The following is a 22,617-nucleotide window of genomic DNA, read 5'->3' as shown; positions in this document are numbered from 1 at the left end:
GAACATGAAAGGAAGGGAAAGGCAAGTTCTTGAGAAAATCGTCGGATGCAAATTCAGACGTCAGGAGTGTGCAGGCAGTGAGCCAGGGCAGATTTTGGGCATCTGCAGCCTTGAGGGGCACAGCTGGAGCTGGGCTAGAGCTGCCCCTTCCCTCCCCATTCCCCTTTCTTTTTTCTTCCCCCTGTAAAGAAATGGGAGTAAAAAAATACCCCTGAGTGTTAAGAGTACAACAGGACTTTATTATAGGAATTACTATTAAACATCTTTAAGAAAAAAATCACTTATGGAAATAAATTCTAAAACAGTCACACTCACAAACATCACAGATCAGTTTGGTTTGTTCTTTTTAAACCCTTTTGTAGAGAAATGATACAAATATCACTGAGAATTGGACATTTTAATGTAAGAAATGAGTTTTGGCTCCCAAGCCGGTTTTGTGGCCTTTCTACTCATTAGACCTGGTTGTTTTTTGTTTTTTTTTTTTAAAGGACACAAAAATAATCCCTCTCCATCCTCCATTAAAACGATGCTTTGTTGCCTCCAAGATGTTTTGACATGGCTACAGGGTGACATCACTCAGAGGCTGTGCCAGGCCTGGGATGTTTAAGGGCACGTTGTTGGTGGTGTGAGCCAAGACGTCCCCAGGGTGCCGTGCCAGCCCTGTGTGCCCACAGTGCGATGCCTGCTTTGGGCACAGGGCCCCCCAGCACCACAACACCTCCGTGCAGGGCAGACCCCACCCGTGCCCTCCCCACGGCCCCGTGTCCCAGCTCACAGCCCCCAGACCACCCTTCCTTCCTCTCCCCGTTCCTCACACGCCCCACAGCCCCGTGGGCTCTGATGGGTCACGGGGAGCAGATGGTGATGGGCACTCGGGGGATGTGCTCAGGCAGAAAGCAGAGGCAGCTGCTGTCCCCAGGCTCCTCTGCCAGCAAACCTTGGCTGGGTTACAGAACGTGCCACCTGAGCAGGCCGAGAGGAGGGACGGTGTCCACCTCTGGCTGCAGCTAAAGCCAGTGGGGCAGCAGGACTGGCCTGTGACTGATGTGAATGTGCCAAGGAGAGCTCAACTGATCCCCCATGGCACGACCCAGCCCGTCCTGGGCACAGCGAACCATCCAAGGCTCGGCAGAGGGGGGTGAGCTGCGAGTGCCCAGGAACCGGTGCCTCGCTGCCTCAGCCCTCCCGTGACCACCTCCTGGTCTGGGAGGGCAGAATTCCCTTCCTGCCAGAGCCTGAGCACCCGCCCGGCTGCCGCTGCTTCCTGCGCTCATGGAAACTTCGCCGGCAGTGCAGCCCTCGGTAGCTGAGAGGCGCTGGAATGGGGACAAGCTGATCCGGTTCCAAGCTTGATTTTCTTCCAAATATGCAGAGCTGCTTTGGACTGGGAAGGGGTAACAGCAGCCTCCTATGGCCCCGAGGGCCAGCAGAGGGTAAGCAAGGAGCCCCTCCTTCTCTCCACCACTCTCAGGCTGGGAATGAAAGTCCCACCCAGGGAGTAAAGGATTTTCTGTTCCCAGATTCACACTTAGGCCCCTTGCACCCTGAGCCAGGAGGGGACACGCTCCTCCAGAGCCCCATCCTAGCCTGCAGGGTGCAGAGCAACCCGAGGCACAGCCGGGCACACTACAGGGAGCAGGGAGCTCAAAGCCTTGCCCCTGGGACGGGATGGCTCTAACCTGTCACCAGGCTGCCACGACTCAGGACATGCTCCTCAATCCTTCCTTCGAAAGCAAAGGAGAGGACACCAAAGCTGGGATTTGCAGCTCTGATTTCAGGAACTCAAAGCTCGCTGGTATCCCAGGGCACTCCCAGCCCAGCACATCCTGCCCTCACCCTTGGCACCCTGGGATTTGTCCGAGTGCTGGTGCCGCGGGAGCGTTTAGTTTGAGCTAATGAGACACTACGTGGACCCTGCAGCCACAGACAGCCGGGAGCAGCCCTGGCTGTGCATCAAGAGCAAGTGAAGCCCGTGGTGCCCCCGATGCCTCCGCGCTGCGAGGGGCGACAGCAGCGCTCAGCAGGTGCAGCGGCTGCTCGCGGGGGGAATCTTGGCGTCCACTTCAAAGGCACATGGGCTCCGCTGGGATTGAAGAGGAGCCTGCCGGGAGCCAGCGCCTGCAACAGGGACTTTTGTTACCAAACCCCGTGGAGAGGCAGGGAAAACAGTTGCGTGAGTGTTTGATGGCTGGGGCTTCTGCGTCTGCCGCCTTCGCAGCTCCAATCCTGCAACATTTGTGCTGGTTCGCGGGAGCCAGAGAGTGAAACAGGCACGTCTAGAGCCACCTCCTGCATTTGGCAGGGAATGCTGTGCCGATAAAGGAGGAGAAAATGTGCTGGCGGGAGCGAATTCTGCCTTTACGCTCGTCACTCGGTACTTACACAGCGAAGGAATTTGTTTATGTAATTATTTTTAGCCTGACAGCATCTCCGAGAGCCGCAGCGATTCCGGCGCTGTGGGCACGAGGAAGGGGCTCTGCTCCTGCCCTGCACCAGACCCGGCAGTGCCCCCAAGCCCTTGTACAAACTCTCCGTGCTGAAAACACCTCCACCAGCCTTGCAAACACCCAGCTCGGGCTTTGCCTCTCACCACAGCGGGGGCATCCCTTAAGCTTCCAGGCTCCAGGACCACCCCCGGCACCCCACACCCCACAGGACGTGTCCTGCTCCGTCAGTGAGGGTTAAACTGGTGCGAAATCCAGCCCTTGGTGCTGCCCCGCGGCGGCACAAAGCGTCCCGACTTCAAGGCAGTTGTAGCAATGCCGAAGGCAAAGGTTTAATTCAAAGTGAAACGCCTAGGAAAAGAAGGCCTTTCCTTTATAAACAATTTATATTATTTGACTATTACCTGATCTGAATCTCTGCTCATTACTCCTAGCAATAATAGACAACGGCTGTTAGCTTCCCTTTCTCACGTGGTTTTTGTTCCGGTGTGCGCAGAGTGAAGTTGCATCAGACCACTACAGATATGTTCAGGAGTGCTCCGGCCCAGCAGACCCCACGTGTGAAGGGATCCTCGTTAGTACGACTGATTTCATTCCTCCTGCGACGCCGCTCGGACCGGGAGAGCAGGCGGGCCTGCTCCTCCCAGCCTGAGCTCCACTGGCTCCTCACAGCCGCTCGCAGCAGCTGCTCTCTTTTTTTTTTTCCTTTTTCTTTTTTTTTTTTTTCCTTTTTGGCTGATTTTCTGGATAGAAAACGTTGTTTTCAAACCGCCGGTAAGAAAACATTGTGCCTCGCTTCAATACTTGTACTTCTGAGGAGCACAGCAGCGGAGGGGGAACAGCCAAAATCTGGGTGATTTGTTGGGTGGGTTTTTCCTTTTTCAGCCATCTCCTCGTGAAGCCCCCTGCACGTCCTGTGCCAGCAAGAAACCCCAGTGCTGGGACCTGCAGGGAGGGGAAGGGGAGGGAAGGAGAACAGCACGTGCTCAGCCTCAGCTGCACCACAACCAGCACCTGGGGCTGTTACAGCCACGGCCACTGATGCCCCCACCCAGACACACTCTGGACCCACCCAGGGCATGCAGCCTCTCCTCCAGCCAGGACAGATGGATGGGACCATTCACACACATCCCCAGGTGCCTCTCACCATTTACTGCCCTTCCTTCAGTGTCTCCTCCTCCTCCCGGAGCTGTTGCCTCCGTACTTGGAAGTCTTCATCTGAAAGGCAGAGGCAGGCAGGGGCTGGAGCCACCTCCACACCAGGACACCTCCACTGCACCATGGCCCCAGCCCCAGTGAGGTGCCCCAGGGGGAGGCAGCCCAGCCCCTGTCCTGGGGCAGAGATTTCCTTGCTCAAACAGACAATTCCCAGTGGGACACTGGGGTTCTCTGCCATAATTGAGAACACTGGAAGGGGGTTTTGGCCCACAGGGGTATTTCTGCCAGGTGGTCACACCTGGGCCATCCCCAGGGTGACCTGAGACCAGGCACCGCAGGACGCAGCCAGCCACGCCCAGCACAGCACACCCAGCATTCCTTACCATATCCATGGCCTTCCACATCATCCAGGAGATTTGCTGTTGAAGCTGCTGTCCCCATCCTGCACCCTCCGCTAAGGAAAACCAGCTGTGGGGCCGGGAGGTGGCTGTGGCACCACAATCACCCTTCCCATCCCTTCCCATCCCACGGCCCAGCCACAGGGCAGCGGGGGGGCTCCAGCCACACTGTGCCCTTGGGGAGCCCCAGGGAGCAGCTGAGTGAGGCCCCTCTGACAGCCCTGGGCCCTCCCCCTGTTCCCTTTTAGGATACACCTGGTGCTTCAGCAAGTGTTTTCTTTTTGATTTTCTCATCTTTGTCTTCTCAGAGAAGGCTCTGGCGAGTTCAAACAGCTTCTTGCGCGTGGCTGGAAGGAAGGAACTAGGTGAGGCTCTCACCCCAACACCTTCCCAAAGCTGCCACAGGGGAGGAGACAGGCAGGGCCAAGGTGTGAGAGCCACCCACAGCCCTATGGTGATACCCTGGGCTTGTCTGGGAACACCAGGACTGCACAAATCTGCCAGGCATGGAGAGCGAGACAGGAATGCCTTGGCCCTGGTGGGAGGTGCTAATGTTTTAGCCTTGGGCTGGGATTTTCATGATCTTCCCAACCCAGACTGACCCACCCTTCCCCAGTGTCCCCACTGCCTGCAGCCCAGCCCAGGCTACCCAAGGGCCTGGGTCCAGTTTGAGGCGAGAGAAGCAGGTTGTGACTTTCCAGAGGAAAGGATTGGAAAAGGGAGAGTTACAGCAAACCCTCGGCTTGCTGTTCTAGGATTCACACAAACCCTGGCCAGAAATTCCTCTACCCAACACCGCCTGCAGCCTCCACTCACACCACAACCCACAGGTGCACCAGGGACAGATGGACAGTGCAGAACTGGGGCAGGACTTGGGTGTCCCTCTCTCACCCGCTCTGCCAGTGTCCAGTCCAGGAGCATCCTGCCATTGGCAAGGCCCAGGAGACCACCACGGGGCAGGGATGCACCAGCCCATGGCTGTGAAAGGCAGGTGGAAACTGCTGCCACCTCTCCCCCTGCCTCCCCCACTCCCAGCTCCCCTCCAGCCCTCCCGGGCATCCCGCTGCCGGCACGGAGCCTGCACACCGACTCACATTTTCCCATGTGTTTCAATTTGTCTCGGAATAAGGCATCGTCAGACACGGCACCGCCGGCCTCGCTGGTTACAGAGGGGGCTACATCACCTGGAAGGCAAACATCTGGTCACTGGGAGCATGTGATGAGGGGAGGCTCGAGACAAACCATTTCCATGACCCAGTTCCAGCGCTGGTGAAGCACAGCCCTGCCATGAGCACAGCTGAGCCAGAGCAGGAGGGATGAGGGCACTGGCACACGGGGCTGGCTCTGGACAAGGACCCTCTGCAGACACACCCCTGTGTTGGTGGGTGCAGATGTGGGCCTGCAGCCCACCCTCACTCTGATTCCCCCCCGAGTGGATGTGAGGTGAGCGGTGGCTCAGTCCCAGCACAGGCGGCTCCCTCTGTGCTGCTCCAGGCCCAGCAGCCCCAAATTACCCTGGGCACTACCTGCACTCTGGGTATTGGATCGTGGTACCCAGGACAGCAGGGTCACCACATCAGGAGCAGGACTTCCAACTCGGTCAGGTGGACCAGAGACCCCTAGAGCCATGTCCCCGTGCCTGTTGGGCCGTGCCTCTTCCCCAGGTCCGTGTGCCCAGCTGGAGCTCTGCCAGGCTGCCCTGCCACTGCATCTCACCCGACCCTGCACGGGGCCATCGACAGATACCAGCTCTAATTCTGACTCTGGGCAGCTGCTCCCTCACCGAGGTTAATCAGGATTACCCGGGAACAGTCATTATGCCTCCCAGGCACAATCCTCTGCTCCAGCTCAGGCAAGAGGGGACAGAGATGGACAGAGGCAGGATGCAGGAGCACCTCCACGAGGGGAGGGCAGGAGCACCCATTCCCATCGCCCACCAGCTCCTGGGGGGCAGCAGGGAGGACTCAGCCCATTTTCTGCCCCCCCAGCCACTTTGGAGGCAGCTGGGCTGAGGGCTGGGAATGCAGGGCCTGAGGGGCATCCTGCTGCAGAGGGATGATGCTCACACGTGCCTTGGAAGTTACCTGATAATACGGAGGAAAAACCAAAGTCGTTGCTGACAGCAACACTGCTCGACTTGGATTTTTTGGACTCATATTTCAATCGATCTGAAAAACAGAAAGCACAGCGCCCGCTCAATCAGACCCTCGGGGCAGAGCACTCGGCTCCCTCCCCTCTCCCCTCACGCCCCGTGGCTGCCAAGGGACAGGCTGGGGGCAAGGGAGGGAGCTGGGGCTTCACTTCAGCACGGTGACCACAAGCCCCTCGGTGGGAGGCAGCAGCAGGGGGTGGGATTGCTCCTCACCCAGCAGAGGAAGCCGCACCCACCGGAGCACGCGGCAGGCACACGTGTGGTTTTCCAGCCTCTGCAGTGAAGGTGCTGCCAGGACCCTGCAAACCTGCAAGGCTCCTTGGCTGGGGGGGGCTCAGAAGAAGGGGAAGGGCAGCTCTGTGATCAGGAGCAGTAAAACCACTCACACCCTCCCCATGGCACCGGACGAGCAACCGGCTCACTGGGAAGGAGCGTGGTGACGGGGAAGGAGCAGTCATGGGAAAACTGCTCTCCAGTTCAGGCCTGCCAGCACCTGGGGAAGGTGCACGGCCAGGGAGGGCTCAGAGGGCATTTCCAAAGCTCCTTGCTATGGATTCTGCTGGGCCCTGCCAGAGACACTGCAGAGAGGTGAGCAGGGGGAGGAGAGCCTTGTGGCAGGTGCTGAACACCCGGAGCAGGAGCCCACCAGAGTGTGCAGGTCAGACCACCCGCCCCCAGCCTCACCACATCCTGCACTGGCTCTGCTTTGGCAGGGCAATGCTGCCAGCAGCCAGCGCCACAGGGTGGGCACACACCAAAAAAGCAGAGGTTTCTGCAGGTGCTTCTCACCTCTCTCCAGGGCGAGGAGGAAATCCCGGTTCCTCTGGAGCTCCTTCATGAACTCCTCGTTCTGCAGGAAGAGCGCGATCCGCTCGTCCTCCAGGTACTGCTTCCAGCGCCGCTCCTGCTCCAGGGAGCCCTGGCCCCGCGGGACGAGCCCCCTCGACAGGGGCTGCCTGCAGCCGTGGGAACCCTGGGGGGGAGGCAAACGCGGCACAGGTCGGGCGGTGGTATCGGCGCCCGGGGGTCCCTGCAGCAGTGCCTTGGGCTGCTTGGCATTTTGCCCCTGTTACACTTCACCCCCAGCCTGGACAGACACCGACTGCTGCTCCCCAGTGGGTCCCTGGGACAGCACCGTCCCCTCAGGATGGTGCTGTGCCACGGGGGCAAAGGGGGACAGGGCATCACTGCCTCTGGCCACCGGGAGGGAGGACGGGATGGAGGGGACCGACATTCCACATGGGAACCTCTCGGAGCCAGAAATGCTCCTGTGCAAAGCACAGGCTGGCACAGATTTTTAACTTTACACCGTGGGGTTGTGCCGCCACAGGCAAGAGAAGGGTCTCAGCCAGCATTGCTGCTTTTATTTCCCATCTCTAAAAGAGCAGAGTCTGCAATTTCCCGCTGACAAACGTCCCTGCACGAGGCACATCACACCTCGCACCTGGGGAGCAGCACAGCCCCACGCTGCAGCACAACCTCAGCCTTGCCTACAATATTTATCTGATTTGTAGCTGCTCCCAGAGAGCCATAAAAAGCAAAAGCACACAATTACCGGGGAAAGAAAAGGGCAGCTGCTCCTCTCCTCCCCCGAGCCCAAATGAATTGGCACACTCCTATTCCCAGAAAGGTAATAGAGCCCACAAAGCTCAACTTGCAGGGCAATCGTTCATGAAAATGTGGCAGGCTGCCTTTGGAGCCGAAAAGGGAGGGAGGAGCAGGGTTTCTGCAGCCCCTCCAGCCCCTTGCCATGCCAGGAGGGTGCTGGCCCCATTTAGTGTTAGCAAAGAGTCGAGGGACACCCCAGACTGCAGCATGCCTGGCACTGAGCTGGATGCCCAGCACGGTTTGTGCTGGGGCTGCTTGTTCCCCACAGGGTGCTGCCCGTTGCCTGCCCTGCTGCAGGCACCCAAACCTGGTGGCTTCAAAACTGCCATGGAGCACATGTGGACTCGGATTTCCTGGGGGCAAATCCTCTGGCTTGCACTAGGTTTCCCACCCAAGTTCCACTGCAGCAGCCCCCGAGTGCCCCAGCAGTGCCACTGGTCCTGTAGTGTTACTGGTCCTGCTGCTCCTCACCAGGGCAGAAGGTGAGATTTTCAAATAATTGAAAATACAAGGTGCGTATGGCAAGTGGCATTTCTGGCACTAATCACAGAGATAATGGCAGGAAAAATATGAAAGCTTCACTGACAGATTCTCCTTTCATGCCTTGCCCACTTCAGTCTTGCCTTGAAGACACGCTCCAAGTTTAGTGCACACCCAGTACCCAGATGTTTCCAGAGTGCTGGTGCTGCAGCTCTGGGTGGCTGCGGACAGGGGTCAGTGCTCCATGCCACGCTGTGGAGCCGGGATGCAGGGCTGGAAAGGGGAGCAAGGCTCACCTGTGTGCTGGCTGTCTGCTGGGGCAGGATGCGGAGGAAATCCTCGGGGAGGTTGCCCAGGAGCGGCGGGTTCCAGTTCCTGTAGTGCCCGGGTGCCGGGGTGCTGCCAGGGCCTGGCACGTCCGTCCTGTGGGACAAGCACAGACTGTGCTTGTGGGCCCCTTTGGCGAGGGAGAAACCCAGCAACACCTGCCACAGCAGCAGGGCACAGGGCCTGGCACGGCAGCGCTCGCCCAGCTCCACCAGCGCTCCTGGGAACCAGGAAACCCCAGCACACTTCCCTAACCTGTGGTGTTAGTGTCAGCTCTGGAGAGTGAAAGGCTTTCCTTGTGCAATTGGAATCTCTGGGAGCTGCATTTCAAGCCTTGCCCTGCAACTTTGCAGGCTGGGATTTCCTTCTCCTCCCTGTTTCACTCAGACTCCCAAAAGCCAGCCTGGCGGAGCCCCAGCACTGCAGGGATTCGCCTACGAAGCCGATGAAGGTCTCTCACCAGATGTCACACCCCACCCGTGTCCGAGGGGCTGGCACAGGGGGCCAGGGCACCACACAGGGGTCCCACAGCCCCACAGATACAGCCATGGTGTTGCTGCTGGGGAAGAGCCCCCAGCCTGCAGGGCCACAGACCCTGGGGCTCATTGCCCCAGCTGCTGTCCCACACAGAACCCGGCTGCTGCCCCACACAGGGCCCGGCTGCCCAGCACCTGGTGTTTGTGAGCGGGGGCGAGCACTCCCCGCCTCCGGGAGCTCATTTTTGCCATTCCACACACTGCCAGAGCAGCTTTCCAGGCCCCTCAGCTGTTCGTGTTTTAGGGCCTTGCAGGGATTTCTGAGCCAGCTGTGAGCTTCATTCATCTCCCTTGTCTTCATCCCACCCAACCCCAACAAAGTGGGGTCAGATACCCCGTGCCAGGGCCAGCTGATGGCATCCTGAACCCCGGGAGAGGCACGGGGTGCAGCAGGAGCAGGAGGTGTGTGGGGCTGGGGGCTCACCTGGGCGGGGGGGTGGGCGGCGCGCGGGGGTAGCGGCTGCTGAACGCCTGGCTCTCGTAGGCAGGAGGGGAGTAGACGGGAGGGGGCTCCTCATCCGAGCTATCCGGCTCCAGGGTCCGCTCCAAGATCTGCGGGGTGAGAGGATGGGGTGAGGGCAGGACAGGGAAATGCTCCTCAGTGGGCCAGGGCCCCAGTGCAGCAGCACTGACAGCACGGGCTGAATGACACTGCAGAGGATGGGGGCAACCTCATGGCACTGGTCCCCTGCACCAGGGGTTTGGGGGAGTTTGGAGGTGCTGCTCAAGGGATGAGCATGGGTGAGCTTGTCCTTGGGAGCACACAGCTCTGTGGAGTCCCTCTGATGGCAGCAAAGGGTCTTTGTTGGATTTTGGGGTAGGAGGGAGTGGGGAGAGCACTTTGGCTGGAGCCTCAAGCAGTACCCAAGACACACCAGGCAGGCTGTGTGCTCCAGACCAGCTGAACAGGCACTCGAACCTCTGCCTGCCTGCAGCAGCTGAGTAGCATCGTGCCCGGACAGAAGGGAGGCAGGATGAGACTGAGGTGCCCACTCAAAACAGCCCAGGCAGGGCAGCCCAGGCAGGGGAGCCCCCCTAGGTTACCTCGGGGGGGATGCTGTCCTCCGAGTCCGAGCTGTCGTCGCAGCCGCTGCCGTCCAGGTTCATCTGCAGGAGCTGGTCGATGGTGGCGTCCACGGCGCCATTGTTGGCCCTCAAGACACACTCGATGATGTCGTAGTCCATGTTGGGGAACATGGTCTTGAAGTCCTCCATGGCCTGGTTGAACTCCAGCCGCCGGACCTGCCTGGCGGGGCGGCTGTTGTTGAGCTCCTGGGCGGAGGAGCCGCCGCGGGAGCCGCCGTTGCTGCTGCTCCGGCGGAAGAGGCTCGTCATGGCGGGGCGGCTGCGGGGGCACGGCGGCCACGGTGCTGCTGTGCCCGCCACCCTCCTCACGGGGGGCTGCCCCGGCGGCCAGCGGGGACCATGGGTGGGCGGCGGGGGTCCTGCTCCCCGCGGCCGGCGGCTCCGCCGGTCAGCCCCCGGCGCACTGCGGCATCCTCCCACCTGCGGGGAGAGGGGAGAACATCACCCACACATCACCCACGGGACAGCACCCTGAGACACTGCCAGGTCCCTGACTCATCGAGGGACATCCAGTTCAATCCGACCCATCCCACTGTGCCCTCATGGGACTGTCCCATCCCTGGCACGCCGGAGTGTGGATGTGCCACGCCGGGGGCTGTACAAACAAAAGGCAAGGCAAGAGAAATGGCATTACTTCCACTGCCGAGGGCTGCCCAGATTTAATGTTTCCATGCTTGACGTGTATTTATAAACACGGTAAAATCGCTCTTTAAAATAAAACATGGAGTCGGCTCAGAGAGTGTCAGAGCAGGGGGCTAAAATGCTGTGCAGCACGGCAAAATCGACTCTTTGGAAAAGCCACCAAATCCAAGATTAACATTCACTTTAAAACCATAAACAGATTATACAGCTACTGCTTCTCATTTGGAAATGCAGGGCCAAATTCAGTTCTGGATTAACTCCACTGTTGAAACAGAATTACCCCAGGAACACTTTTGATCCATAATATCATTTTCAAAGGCTTTTTCCTAAGCAGCAGGCAGAGAGTTCAGGATAACTGTCCCTAAATGGTACTTAATGCAGAAGAACGTGCCAAGCACATTTCTTAGCGAAACAGGGTATAATCAGATTCCAAGCCATTAGGAGGAGCAGTCACCTCTGAAGGTCACTCGGGCTCTGCCCTGCCCAGAGCCAGGCCTTGTGTGACAGCCACGTCCCCAGAGCTTGCCTGGCCTCAGCTCACAGCCCTGAGCTGCTCCAAGAGGGGCTTCCAGAGGCTGCCAAGAGCAAAACACACTTGAAAAACATGGGGAACTCAGCGGGAACTCTGGGAGCAGGTTCACTTTTGCCACGCTGGTTAACCCTGGCCTTCATCCCCAGGGACAGCGCTGCTCTGGCTCAGTACCAGAGGAGTCACAGGGGAGGAGTCCCGCTCCTGCTCCAGGCACAATCTGCTCTCCTTCCCTGGCTTTTTTGTAAATCCTGGAAGCATTTGCATCTGGATGCACCACCAGCAGCCCTGTGCAAACACCAGCACCAGCACCCGACCAGACCCTGCACCTCGGCTGAGGGTCCCTGGGCTGAGCACAGGGCCCCCATCCAGGGCCACCTTCCCGTGGCATTTGTTCGCCCTGCGGGACAGGACCCGTGGAAAAGTATCAGCAGCTTCACTGCCAGGCACGAGGGGCCATTTCCAAACAGCACGAGGAGCCCCCAGCTCGCTCCTGCTCACTGATAGTATCCATGTAAGTGACCACTCAGCCAGGAACTGTCTCCATCCCGCTGTTGCACTCTGTCCCCGGGATCTGCTCCGGCTTGTAGGAGTCAGGCACGGAGCAGGAACAATTCTGCCAGCTCTGCCCGGCTCTATTCACCGAGGACAAATAAATCCACTGGAGTCAATTAATAAAATGCTGCTGCTCGGTTCCTCCTCCGCTCCCCTGACTCACTCCCAGCAAAGAGCCCGGCATTGTTCACACCTCTGGAATTATACTTTAATTGCAATATTGCATGGCTGGTTTAGTCATGTATTAAATTGAGTTGTAACACATTCACAGGGTACACACCTCCTTAAAAGATTTGGCTGCTCCAAGAGGATGGTGAAAGAGCCTGGACACCCAGGAAAACACAGCTTGTACGGAATACACTGCAAACACACACACGATCCACGTACGGAGATGAGAGTCTCTGTGGAGAGCTGCTGGCTCAGAAATGCCATGCCAGCCCCTAAACCTCCAATAGCAAAATCAGCCCCCAAAATCAGGCTGGAAATCCCTAGGTCTCTTTAAAAATCATCAAATCTACAAAGTAACAAGGAGCATCTGTGGCTGGAGGGGTCTTTGTCTCCCAGCATTTGTCTTTGAGTGTGTATTTAAGATCTTCCCTGTAACCATGAGGGCCACGACCATGCCAGGCGTTGGCAATCCCCCTGCCATCCCTCTGGGCTTCTCCTGATGCCAACACCTCTGCTCTGGGGAGGTGTCAGTGAACACTGCACGAGAGTCTGGGACAACTCTCTGGAAGTGCTGGATAGCGTGACTGAGCACGGCAACGTGCCGAGCAACAGAGAGCTTCTGGTCAGAAGATGAACGAAATCAGGGATGGGAACAAGATATTTATACACCAAAAAGGCTCTGCTGAACATCTGGCTTCAAACAGTCCCGAGGGAATGTGCTGCTGGGACCTTCCCAGCCCTGACATACACCCTGGGGGTTCGGGGCTCGCAGGGGCTGCTGCAAAGGACACCTTTGGCAACACCGAGGTGCAGCCGGTGCCCCCGGCACAAACCAGGGCAGCTCCACGTGCCCTGTGGGCAAACACCACCGTGGGCAGAGGTGACAGTGGTGAAACACCACAAATGAAGGCTTTTAAGTCCATTTTTTAAAGTCCTGCTGCTAATCCAGAGAAACGCAAACCACTACACCAGCATGAGGAAAAAAATCCAGGGAAAAGCAAGTCCCCTCATTGGCACGAGTTGACTTAAAAGATCAGCTGGTAGTTGTATTCCAAGGATCCTCCCCAGTGCCTGCGTGTCTGCAGCAGCATGTTCAGGTGAGCAATGCAGAGGGCAGTGGGACCCCCAGGGAAGGGGCTCAGCACGCTCCTGGCCCTTATTGCTGTGATGTCAGTGAGGGGCTGGGAAGATGCCAGGAAAAACAAAATCCTTTGGATTTCCCAAAAAAGGAAAGAAGCAGCTGGTGTCTGACTGTAGCCCAGGCATGAGCATGGCTGTGCTCGGGGCACAGGCTGGGCTCCTCTTCACCCCATGCCCCCATCTGCAGAATGGGGCTGTGATGACTTGTTTGGCTGCTGCCTGATCAACTTTCTTCCCTCTTGAAAACAGCTCTCTCCCTGTTTTCCTGCAGGAAGGCCCCTGAATGCTGTTATTCATTCACCCAAACCCAGGCACAGGCGTAATCCTTCACCCTTCTGCTGCGCCCATCACAGGAGGAGCTTAAAGGCTTTGCAAGCTCTGGGTGCGTGTCCCTGTCCACGGGTCACAGGGAGAGGCGAGGTGGCAGCAGGGACACTGCTGGGGCTGGCACTGCCCCTGTGCCCCCCACCAGCCCCAGCAGCATGGCCTAAATCCTCCCGTCCTGGCAGGGCACGGGCAGTGCCCGGTCCTGGCTCGCCCTGGGGACACAGTGGCAGTGCCCAGCTGAGCCACCTCTGCATCCAGTGGTGGTGGCTGTCCCAGCACTGACCTGCACCATGGGGAAAGTGCCAGGTGACATCCCAGTGCCAGCCCTTCCACTGTCAGCCCTGCAGGAAGGGCTGCCTTGATGCCATGTCCACACCAGCTTTTACCCAAGTGCCTCTGTGCTCCAGGATGGGGCTGGTACTGAAAATGCCCAGGCAGGTTTTGGTGTTACCACACAGCCAGGACAGTGTGGGATGCTCTCCCACAGACCTTCGTGGCTGCAGGCCGTGCTCAGGCACCAGCACACCTTTGTGTGCAGCTCCTGCCCCAAGCTCATCACCACTTAAAATCAGAAAATGCGACCAAACACAAGCTGACCTTGGGAAGAGGCTCTCTCGTGCCAGCCCAGGGCTGCACCCAGCTCTTCTCCCACCCAAGCTGCCAACGACTTGCACAATTCAGATCAGAGCCAGAGCCAAGAGAGACCTCGCAGCCAGGAGGAACCTTCAGGGTGGCTCATGGGGAGGGATAATGCTCACAGCCTGGGGGCACATCCTCCTGCCTGGGCACTCGGTACCTCCCAGAATTGGGCTCTTCCCATGGAGGGGTGGCCCAAGGGGCCGCGGGCAGGGTGCAAGAAGCACAGGCTGCCTCCCGTCAGCCATCCGGGAACGGTGCAGAGAGCAGCTGGATAATCCCGGGGGTGGGTCAGACCGGTAATGTCATGCTGGAAACAACAGTTGCTGGGCTCTGTGAGGAGCACAGCCCGAGCCGGGGAGCCAGCAGCTGGAAAAGCACTGGGACTGATCGCTCGCAGCCCTCACCGCTCGGGGAAGAGCCTTGGCACCAAGTGCAAACGAGAATATTCCCTTCCCCAGTGTCTGCTGCGGCTCAGACAGCAGATGGGATTGCTCAAACACCGCTGAGCCAGCCCGGCCCCTCTTCCCCTGCTATTGCCACGCTGTGTTTGCAGATCATCCCTGAAAACACGCCGGAGCCGTGAGCCCGTCTGCAGCCACGATGGGGGGGATCCCCGAGCACTGGTTCCCCCCAGCCCAGCACTCCCCAACTCCCCCAGGGCATCCATCACTCGGCAGCTGCAAGCCCAGGCCTGTGGTGCAGAGCAGAAGCATTTCCAAGCACAGGATTATCTGGAGACAAGGGCTGACAGCCCCCCCAGCTCCTGGAGGGAACACTCTTGGAGGAAGTCTCAAAACTAGGGATGTTAAACCAGAAATAATGGCTCTGGCCAGAGCAGATGTGCTGAGCTCTGCTGCAGCCAGACTCCTGAAAAGGGATTGCTCAATATGGGAACAAGAAGTCTGGGAACTGTTCAGCAGCTGCAGGTGTGACTATAATGGGATTGAAATTGGAATGAAAAGTAAAGGATCAGGAACAAAAATTATACCAGTGCCCAACAGCAAACTTGCCAAGGATGGGCAGGATGAGGCCCTCTCAGTCTCTCCCAAATCACCTTCCTCTCCACCTCAGGGGATGCTGAGCACCCCTCCTGGGCCTGTAGCCTGGGAAAATTGCCTGCCAGCAAATCCTTTTTCATGGAAACAAATAAGCACCTGAGGATTCCCTTTAACACTTGTTCTACTGCATATTAAAATGGCTGGGTTTAAGCCCTTTTCAAAGGCAAAAGCAATCAGGGAGGCGAGCACAAGTAAGCCCTGCTTGGGAACCTGTGCAGCACATACCTCTCTGCAACAGGAAATTCCCCTCTTGGCTCCGAGAGCAGCGATTGAGAGCAGAGGAGTCAGGAGAGCCATGCAGTGATCCTGGTTTCAAACTGGGCATTGGCAGCGTTCCTGCTCAGGCGCTCTCACCTGATGGCTTTGCTGAGGAGCCCATGGCCAGACCTGCACTCTGAATGCTCCATATCCACGTTTCAGAGGAGCAGTGGCTGCTGCTGCCTCGGGACACCCTCTGCTCTCCCAGCCATGCTGGCCATTCCCTCCTCCCGGACAGATTTATGGGAGCCCTTTGTGAGCTGACCAGATGTCAGCCCTCCACAGCACCCAGCTGGCTCCTAAACCAATGACACCCGGATAAAACCTGGGGGACACACTCAGCTGGGACAGGAGAGCCAGGCAGGGCTACACAGGGGACCTCTTGCCCCCCCCAGAGCAGCACCCACCTTTGCCCTGCCAGTGTGGGGGTGCAGCAGGATCTGCAGGGCTGTCAGGGGGTCCTGGTGCCCCCAGCCCTCTCTGCCAAGCAAGACAGAGCCACCCGCTGCCCCTCAGCATTGTGCTGCTAATCCCTGGCTTTCACAGGTTTTCCATGCCAGGAGCACAGCCCCCCCCAGACTAAGCCTACATTAATGAGGTAGAACTAGATCCTCATCCAAAAAGTCGCCTGCCTTGCGAGGCCGCCTTGCACTGGTTTCATTGAAGGTAATTTGATCTTGGTAGGACGACATTCCTAAAATAGTTGAGGGAATTCAAACATGAAATAAGGTTTCCAGGAAGGGATTAAAAAAAAAAAAAAAAAATAGGTCAAGCAAGTGTGAGCGATTAAAGTGACCCGGCATCCCTTTGTACGGTTTAACTGCATCTCTGTTCAACTCTATCTTGCATCAACGTGTAATAAATTAGATCCAAGAGGTTGCCCAAAGCAGGGAGGCTGATATAAGATTATTCCAGGAGGTGGTTGGTGTCGGTGACCTTTCCTCCTCCAGCTTTCACCGCCGACATCAAACACACGCGGCCCAGAGCTCGTGGCTCTGGAGCGGCGCACGCGACAGCAGCACGGCTGGAGCCAGCGCTGCTCCCGTCCCACGGCACAGCCCTGCGCCCACCACGGACCCCCTGCCTCAGCCTGCCCACCCCAAGCCTGGCAGGAGGGAAGCCCAGGACCCCTGTGCCCACCAGCGTCCCCCCGGCGCCGGCCGCCGTGCAAAGCCCTCGCGCCATATGTCACACAAACCCATCTTTAACTGCTTATCCCTCTCCTCCCTTTGTGCTCCCAGCTCGGCACAAAAGCCTCGGGAAGCAGCTGGGAGTGAAAGAAAATAAAAATTCCTGCGGAGACAAAGGTGTGTGACGTTCCCTGGGGCTGGGCTTGGGGCAGGGCGTGCTGAGGAGTCACTGCCAGGCAATTTTTGGGTTAGATTTGGGCAGAGAGCACCTAAAGGAGAGGGGGAGAAAATGAACACAGGCTGCAGGCAGGGCCAGCCCTGCTCCCTGGATAATTAGCATGGCTTATTCCCAATTGCTAATTTGCTGTTATAGGTCAAGGGTCACAGATATTAAAGGACAGGAGGGGGAAAAGGGAGAAAGGGCCTGAGTAGAGGCAGTCCTTTCCCCTCAAGCTCTTTGCAGGAACATACTGGAATAGACTGGGATTAGACTGGGCTGACCCTGCTCCAGCCTGGTGCAGAGCATCTCTGCAGGATTTGGCCCTGGGCTTCCTGCAAAGGAACAGGGCAGGGACAGGCAGGGATAGGCAGGGACAGGCAGCGCAGCCCAGGCCCAGCCTCCAGCTCTCCTGCCGTCAGGGTTTAAGGGCCATCGCTCACTGTGCAAAGGAAAAATCCCGTATTGATTCACCCGAGGCTCCGGAGCACAGACCGCACGAGTTTCTATGGAAACAAAATTAGTGGAGTAAAACTCTCCCTGCCGGCACACGGTGAATTATTCACCAGGACAGGGCCCTGGCCAGAGGGGCTGCTGAGAAGATTTAAAGGTGATCACAGCGTGGCTGCCGCGATCCCCCTTCCCTTGGGGACCAAACCACAGCCGGGGAGGAGGAAAGGACCTGGGTTTCCACACCGTGTGTGTGGTGAGACCCACAGGGGATGTGGGAAGGTCCTGCCCCTCCATCAGCACGTCTGCAGCCTGTGGGGTCCCCGGGGAGGGGACAAGGGCTTCCCCCCTCAGCTCCCCCCTTCCAGCCCCTCGCTACACAGCACAGCAGTGATTCATGGCACAAAGCCAGCACAGATACCCCTGCCCGATGCCCTCCTGCCACGCACTGGTCACCCCGTGGCCACCCATCCCTGGCACCCGGGATGAGGGCAGGACCGGCCGGGCCCCGCTCACCCTGCAGTGCCTCAGCACCGTGCTCGTCGCTGTGAGCCAAGACCGAGGGGAAGAAAGGGACTAATTAAGTCACAAACAGAGGAGGTTTTTTTTTTATGAGTCACTAAGCCATATGGCTGATGTAGCTATCCCGGGAAAGTGCCGAGCCAACAATCCGGGCACTACCCTCCCTGTGCTGGGACACGGCGTTACACTGTAATTGCACCAGGCTTTTGTCCTCCCTCACGCAGGGTGACATTGCTCAGCAGAGGAGAACCTGCTTGAAAGGCTACACCTCACCAGGGACAGGTATTTAATTAACACCCTGCGTCAGGCCCCTCCTGCCAGCCTCCAGCACAGGCTGCTCCATCCCGGCACAACGTGGCTCACAGGGCAGAGAAAAGCCCTGAAAGGCAAAATATTGACTTTGCTCCTTTCCCTCTGCTCCATCACAGATATACATAGAAACTACATGGGACATTAACCTGGATTTGAAGCCAGGCCAGTGCTCAGAGAAGCTCTCAGTCTCCTCAGCAGCAGAATCACTCCTGCACCAGCACAGCCCTGGTTGTGGGCAGCGAGGGGACCCAGACCCCCAGCAGTGGCTCTGCTTGCTGCCCACTTTGTCACCAACCACATGTTGGGCTCAGCCACCCAGACAGCTCACATTCTTCTTCAAAATCCCATCTCACTTCTCTTTCATTATTTTTAAATTTGTCACCGTCCCATCCCAGTTGATCTGCACTGGCCTGACCGTGGCAGTCACCAGTCAGGGAGGTTAAAAACCACAAGGATTTTAGAAACAACAGTTTAGGCTCCAGGAGCTGGGGATCCTCCCCAAAGGCTGTCCCCTGTCACCACCACTGCCTTGCACGTGCTCCCAGTGACCCATTCCCTCACCAGGGCTGCAGCCGCCCTTCCCTCCACTCTCTGGAGATGATCTCCCTGTTTTCCCTTGTTCAGCCCTGCTTTCCTACGCCAAGGAGAGGCCAGGCTCCCTCCCGGTGTGCTTGCGTGCCCAGCTGCGTGTGCCTTCCCTGGGGAAGTGAGAGCGAGGGCAGGGATCGACCAGCTGTCAGGCAGAAGGAAGAAATACCACTTCCAGGAGTCAGAGCTCATTTCCCAGCAATAAAAGCAGGCTAGGGCTGGAGAAAAGCACCACTAATGGGGATGCACATCCCGCACCACTCCAGCTGCCGACAGGAAAGTATGCAGGGGCTGCAACTTGGAAAAATAAAAGCCTTCAACAAGGGTTGGTTTCAAGCAGCACAGCCCCAGATTAGGCTTAGATTGGGCCATAAAGGATCTGCCATTCCCCACATGGATTATTGCTGTGGACGATGCCTTCCACGTGCCAACCTCGTCTCCCTGGCTCCCAGCTACAGCTCCTCCAGCAGATGGGAAAAGAAAACCTTACTGCTTCCTCCAGGGAGGGGAATTGCTCAGACAAGCATCTGCCCTTAACCGCTCCCCTCTCCATCCTCCTCAGCCCCATTATCCCCCCTCCACCCACACACACTCTTCTGGGGACCTACGGAAGAGCCAGAGTCTCCAGTGCTCATAAATGTCACCTAGAAATGAAGACATGAAGAGTTTGTGCTTCCCAGAGTTACTGCTGCATGGATTTTAGCTCCTTTCCCACCTATTTTTGCTGCACTTTGATGAGGAGGGTCCTCACCACTGAGCAGGCACTGCCTTCCCTCTGCCAGCTCCCACCCTCCGAGCAAAGGGTGCAGAAGGACAGTGTTGCCTCCCCAAAACAACCCCAGAGATCCAGGCAGACCCCAGTGACCAGGATATGGTGAGGCCCAGCCTCCCCAGCAGTGGCAGGCCATTACTCTGGGTTTTAAGACACTTGTTTGTTTGTTTGTCGCTGGGCAACTGAGAGGATGGAAAAAAATATCAATGTCATATTGTCACCTATGAGTCACCGCTCGGCACGGGTCGAGATGCCCCGGTCCCTGCACTGCTGAGCGTGGGGCGGCCGGAAAGAGCCCCAGGCACCCCAAAAGCTGCTCAGCCCAGCTCCTGCTCCCTGCTCAGTCCTGCCCCAACACCTTCCCTGTCCCCACAGATGGGGACTCCAGTGGCCTGGGGACATCGGTGGCCCGGGGACATCGGTGGCCCAGGGACAACTTTCCGGGCCCTGGAAGGCGAGGCAGGAATTTGCATTCCTATTTGCATTTCCTAATTGCGCCTGCGGGTTTCCTGGGGCAGCGGCTGGCTCTGGTTTCCATGGCAGGTTTTGTGCGGACCCGAGAACCGAGGGAGGCACAAAGGGACCACAATGGACCTGCCACTCACCCGCATCAAAGGCGGCCGGCGGGGCGGGCCGGGGGCACCGCGGACGGGGCAGCGCAGCCGGTGCCCCCCGGCACCGCCGGCACCGGGCGGGCACCGGGAGCCCCGGGGCAGGGAACGGGGTGTCTGGTGGCCGACACTCCGGGACTGCCGGAGCAGCGGTGGGGACATACCACCGCTGAGGCTGCTCCATGGAGGAGCCGGGTTGCGGCCGCTGTCGCCCGCAGGCAGCAGCCGCCCCGCGCCCGTCGGAAGTGGTGCAAGAGCTGGACCCAGATGTTCCCCCTGTTCTCATTTCCTGTTATTTTCAGCCAGCTTTCCACCCAGCCGGGTGGTTTCTTTCTCCTTCCAGTTTCCCTATCCACTCAGGGACTGTCTCGCCGTCCCGGCTGTCTCTCCCTGTCCCGGCTCGCCTCGCACGCTGCGGTGCCCACCCAGCCCCCGTGCTGACCCCAGGGAACCGGCAGAACAGCCAAAACCGGGACCGAGCCCTGGGAAAACCTGATCCCAAACCGCTGCTGCAAGCCCAGGGCCACCGAGCAGAGGTGAGGCTCCAGCCAACATCCCTCCACACCCCGGCCATGGTGCCGGACTTGCTGCCTCCTCAGCCACACCACAGGAGAGGGACCCATCTCTGCTTTGCACACCTGCCAAGGGCTTGGGCGATTACTTTAAGCTTTTTTCTTATTTTATAGCTATCAATTACCATCATCATCATTAACTCGTGCCACCCAAAAGCCTCCCAGCTCTGCCCACGAGCAGCCTGAGATGTGCCAGCGAGTGCACCCACAGGGTTATGGCAACAGCCCCCACCCATCCCGGGACTTTACCCTCATGGCACAGACCCTGGGCCCGAATGACCCTCCAGCTCCTCTCCCACTTGGAACACCAGTGCCCACAGCACCCCTGTTATCTGTGCCCCTGCAGAGGGGGTTTGTGCAGGCAGATAAGCACTGAGTGCTCGTTGTGGTGCTGCTGCTCCCCGGGGCAGAGAGAACCACGGCACTGCCACCACGGCATTGCCACCATGGCACAGCCACCATGGCACAGCCACCACGGCACTGCCACTCAGCCCCACCACGGACCCAGTCGGGCAGCAGGTCAGGTGTTGGTGCGTTCTGTTTGTTTTCATTTGAAAGCTCTTTTTAAATAAAATGCTGGAAAAGTCAAAGCTTTCCCAGGAACTTTGTGGCTGGGAAGAGGATGGGCACCTTTGACAGAAATGCTTCTGGCAGTCAGAGGCTTCAGCACCAGAAAGGGGCTGTGGGCACCCAGGGATCAGTGTGTCAGCCTCTGCCGGCATCAGGCACATCCTCACCAAGGAGATAGGCACTGCCCAGGTGGTTGGATAACATAGTGGGAAAGGCCACAAGTGAACAACAAGGAGCTGATGGCAGAGTCTCTGCCATAAGGACCACTAAAAGCTTCCCACTAACCCCACCAACAGCACTGACCGATCTCTGCTCCCAGAGGGCTCCCCTGGGGTCTCGCTGCCCCGGTGCCACGCTCCAGCCAGCCACTTCCACAGGAAAACCTCCGTGAAAACCACAAAAAGCTTCTCAGCAGAGCAGATGCCACTCAGCCTGTGTTGTTAGAGATGGAGGAGGAGGTGAGGAAAGCCACAGCTTCCCCAGCCGTGGGGCAGCCCCACCAGCAAAGCCCCACTGGCAGCCTCAGGGGTCAGCCCAGGATGGCAGCTCTCCCACGGAAATCCTTATGGCTCCGGCCCCTGTGTTTGTTGTCAGTGGTAGCAGCAGGAGGAGGTGTGAGGAGGAGGTGTGACTCCACTGCTTTTTAAGAAAATAATAAAAGGGAGCCTTTCCAACCCGCCTGTGAGACAGACGGTGCGGGAGAGTGCTGCTTTGAGTGCTGACTTGCGCGGGAGAGGCAGCTCCCAAACCCTTCCCCATCGCTGTGCCCACAACCCATCGGCGGTAATTTCGTCGCTGGATGGGAACCCCGGGAGAGGAACAGCCTGGCAGGACAGTGCCCTCCATCCTCACGGAGGATGTGAGGTCTGGCTGTACTGGGCACCCCAGCCCTGGCTCACAAATGACCCCAGCAGGTGACCACCAACACCATGGCACGCCAGGGCCCCGCGGTTCCTGCACCAAGCCCTAACCCACCCGGCAGGGATGCTGGGGGTGTCGGGGATTTCGGGGATGTTGGGGTGTGAAGGGCGTTGCTCCATGAACCCGGGGATGGGGAGGATGTCCAGCAGCAGGAAGGCACCAAACCCAGACCCGCGGCGCACGGAGGGATCACGCTCAGGGAGCAGCGACGCTCCGGGGCTGAGCGGGACGCGGGTCCTGCCCCCGGCTCTGCCGGCCCCACGCGGGGACGGGACCCTCACCCCAGGCCGGGCCGGCGGGCTCGCCCCCCTCTCTCTCCCCACCCCGCCCCGAGGGCTCCCCACGCGGGACCCTCCCGGACCCGGCGGGCGCGGGGCCGGAGCGGCGGGGCCGGAGCGGCGGCGGGGCCGGGCCGGGGCTGCGGAGGGGCGGCCGGGCGGCTCCAAC

The 22,617-nt window shown here is 58.6% G+C and overlaps 1 protein-coding gene across 1 annotated transcript; it reads right to left on the bottom strand.

The window, feature by feature from the left end:
- Positions 1 to 218: 218 nt before the first annotated feature.
- Positions 219 to 10,622, bottom strand: CUEDC1 (CUE domain containing 1). The gene is made up of 10 exons (XM_027660424.1): positions 10,148 to 10,622; positions 9,528 to 9,655; positions 8,537 to 8,663; positions 6,942 to 7,125; positions 6,085 to 6,168; positions 5,095 to 5,184; positions 4,254 to 4,347; positions 3,986 to 4,044; positions 3,592 to 3,662; positions 219 to 3,389 (listed from the first exon to the last, which is right to left on the bottom strand). The coding sequence occupies exons 1-9, from the start codon at positions 10,436 to 10,438 to the stop codon at positions 3,595 to 3,597; spliced, it is 1,125 nt and encodes a 374-aa protein (XP_027516225.1). The 5' UTR covers positions 10,439 to 10,622; the 3' UTR covers positions 219 to 3,389; positions 3,592 to 3,594.
- Between the last annotated feature and the right edge of the window lie 11,995 nt (positions 10,623 to 22,617).

The sequence above is a fragment of the Corapipo altera genome, unplaced genomic scaffold, assembly GCF_003945725.1.
Source record: "Corapipo altera isolate COAL_440 unplaced genomic scaffold, ASM394572v1 271, whole genome shotgun sequence".
In the NCBI taxonomy this organism is placed as follows: domain Eukaryota; kingdom Metazoa; phylum Chordata; class Aves; order Passeriformes; family Pipridae; genus Corapipo; species Corapipo altera.
Note: the sequence above shows the minus strand (reverse complement) of the source record. Positions and strands in the feature narration are given on the sequence as shown.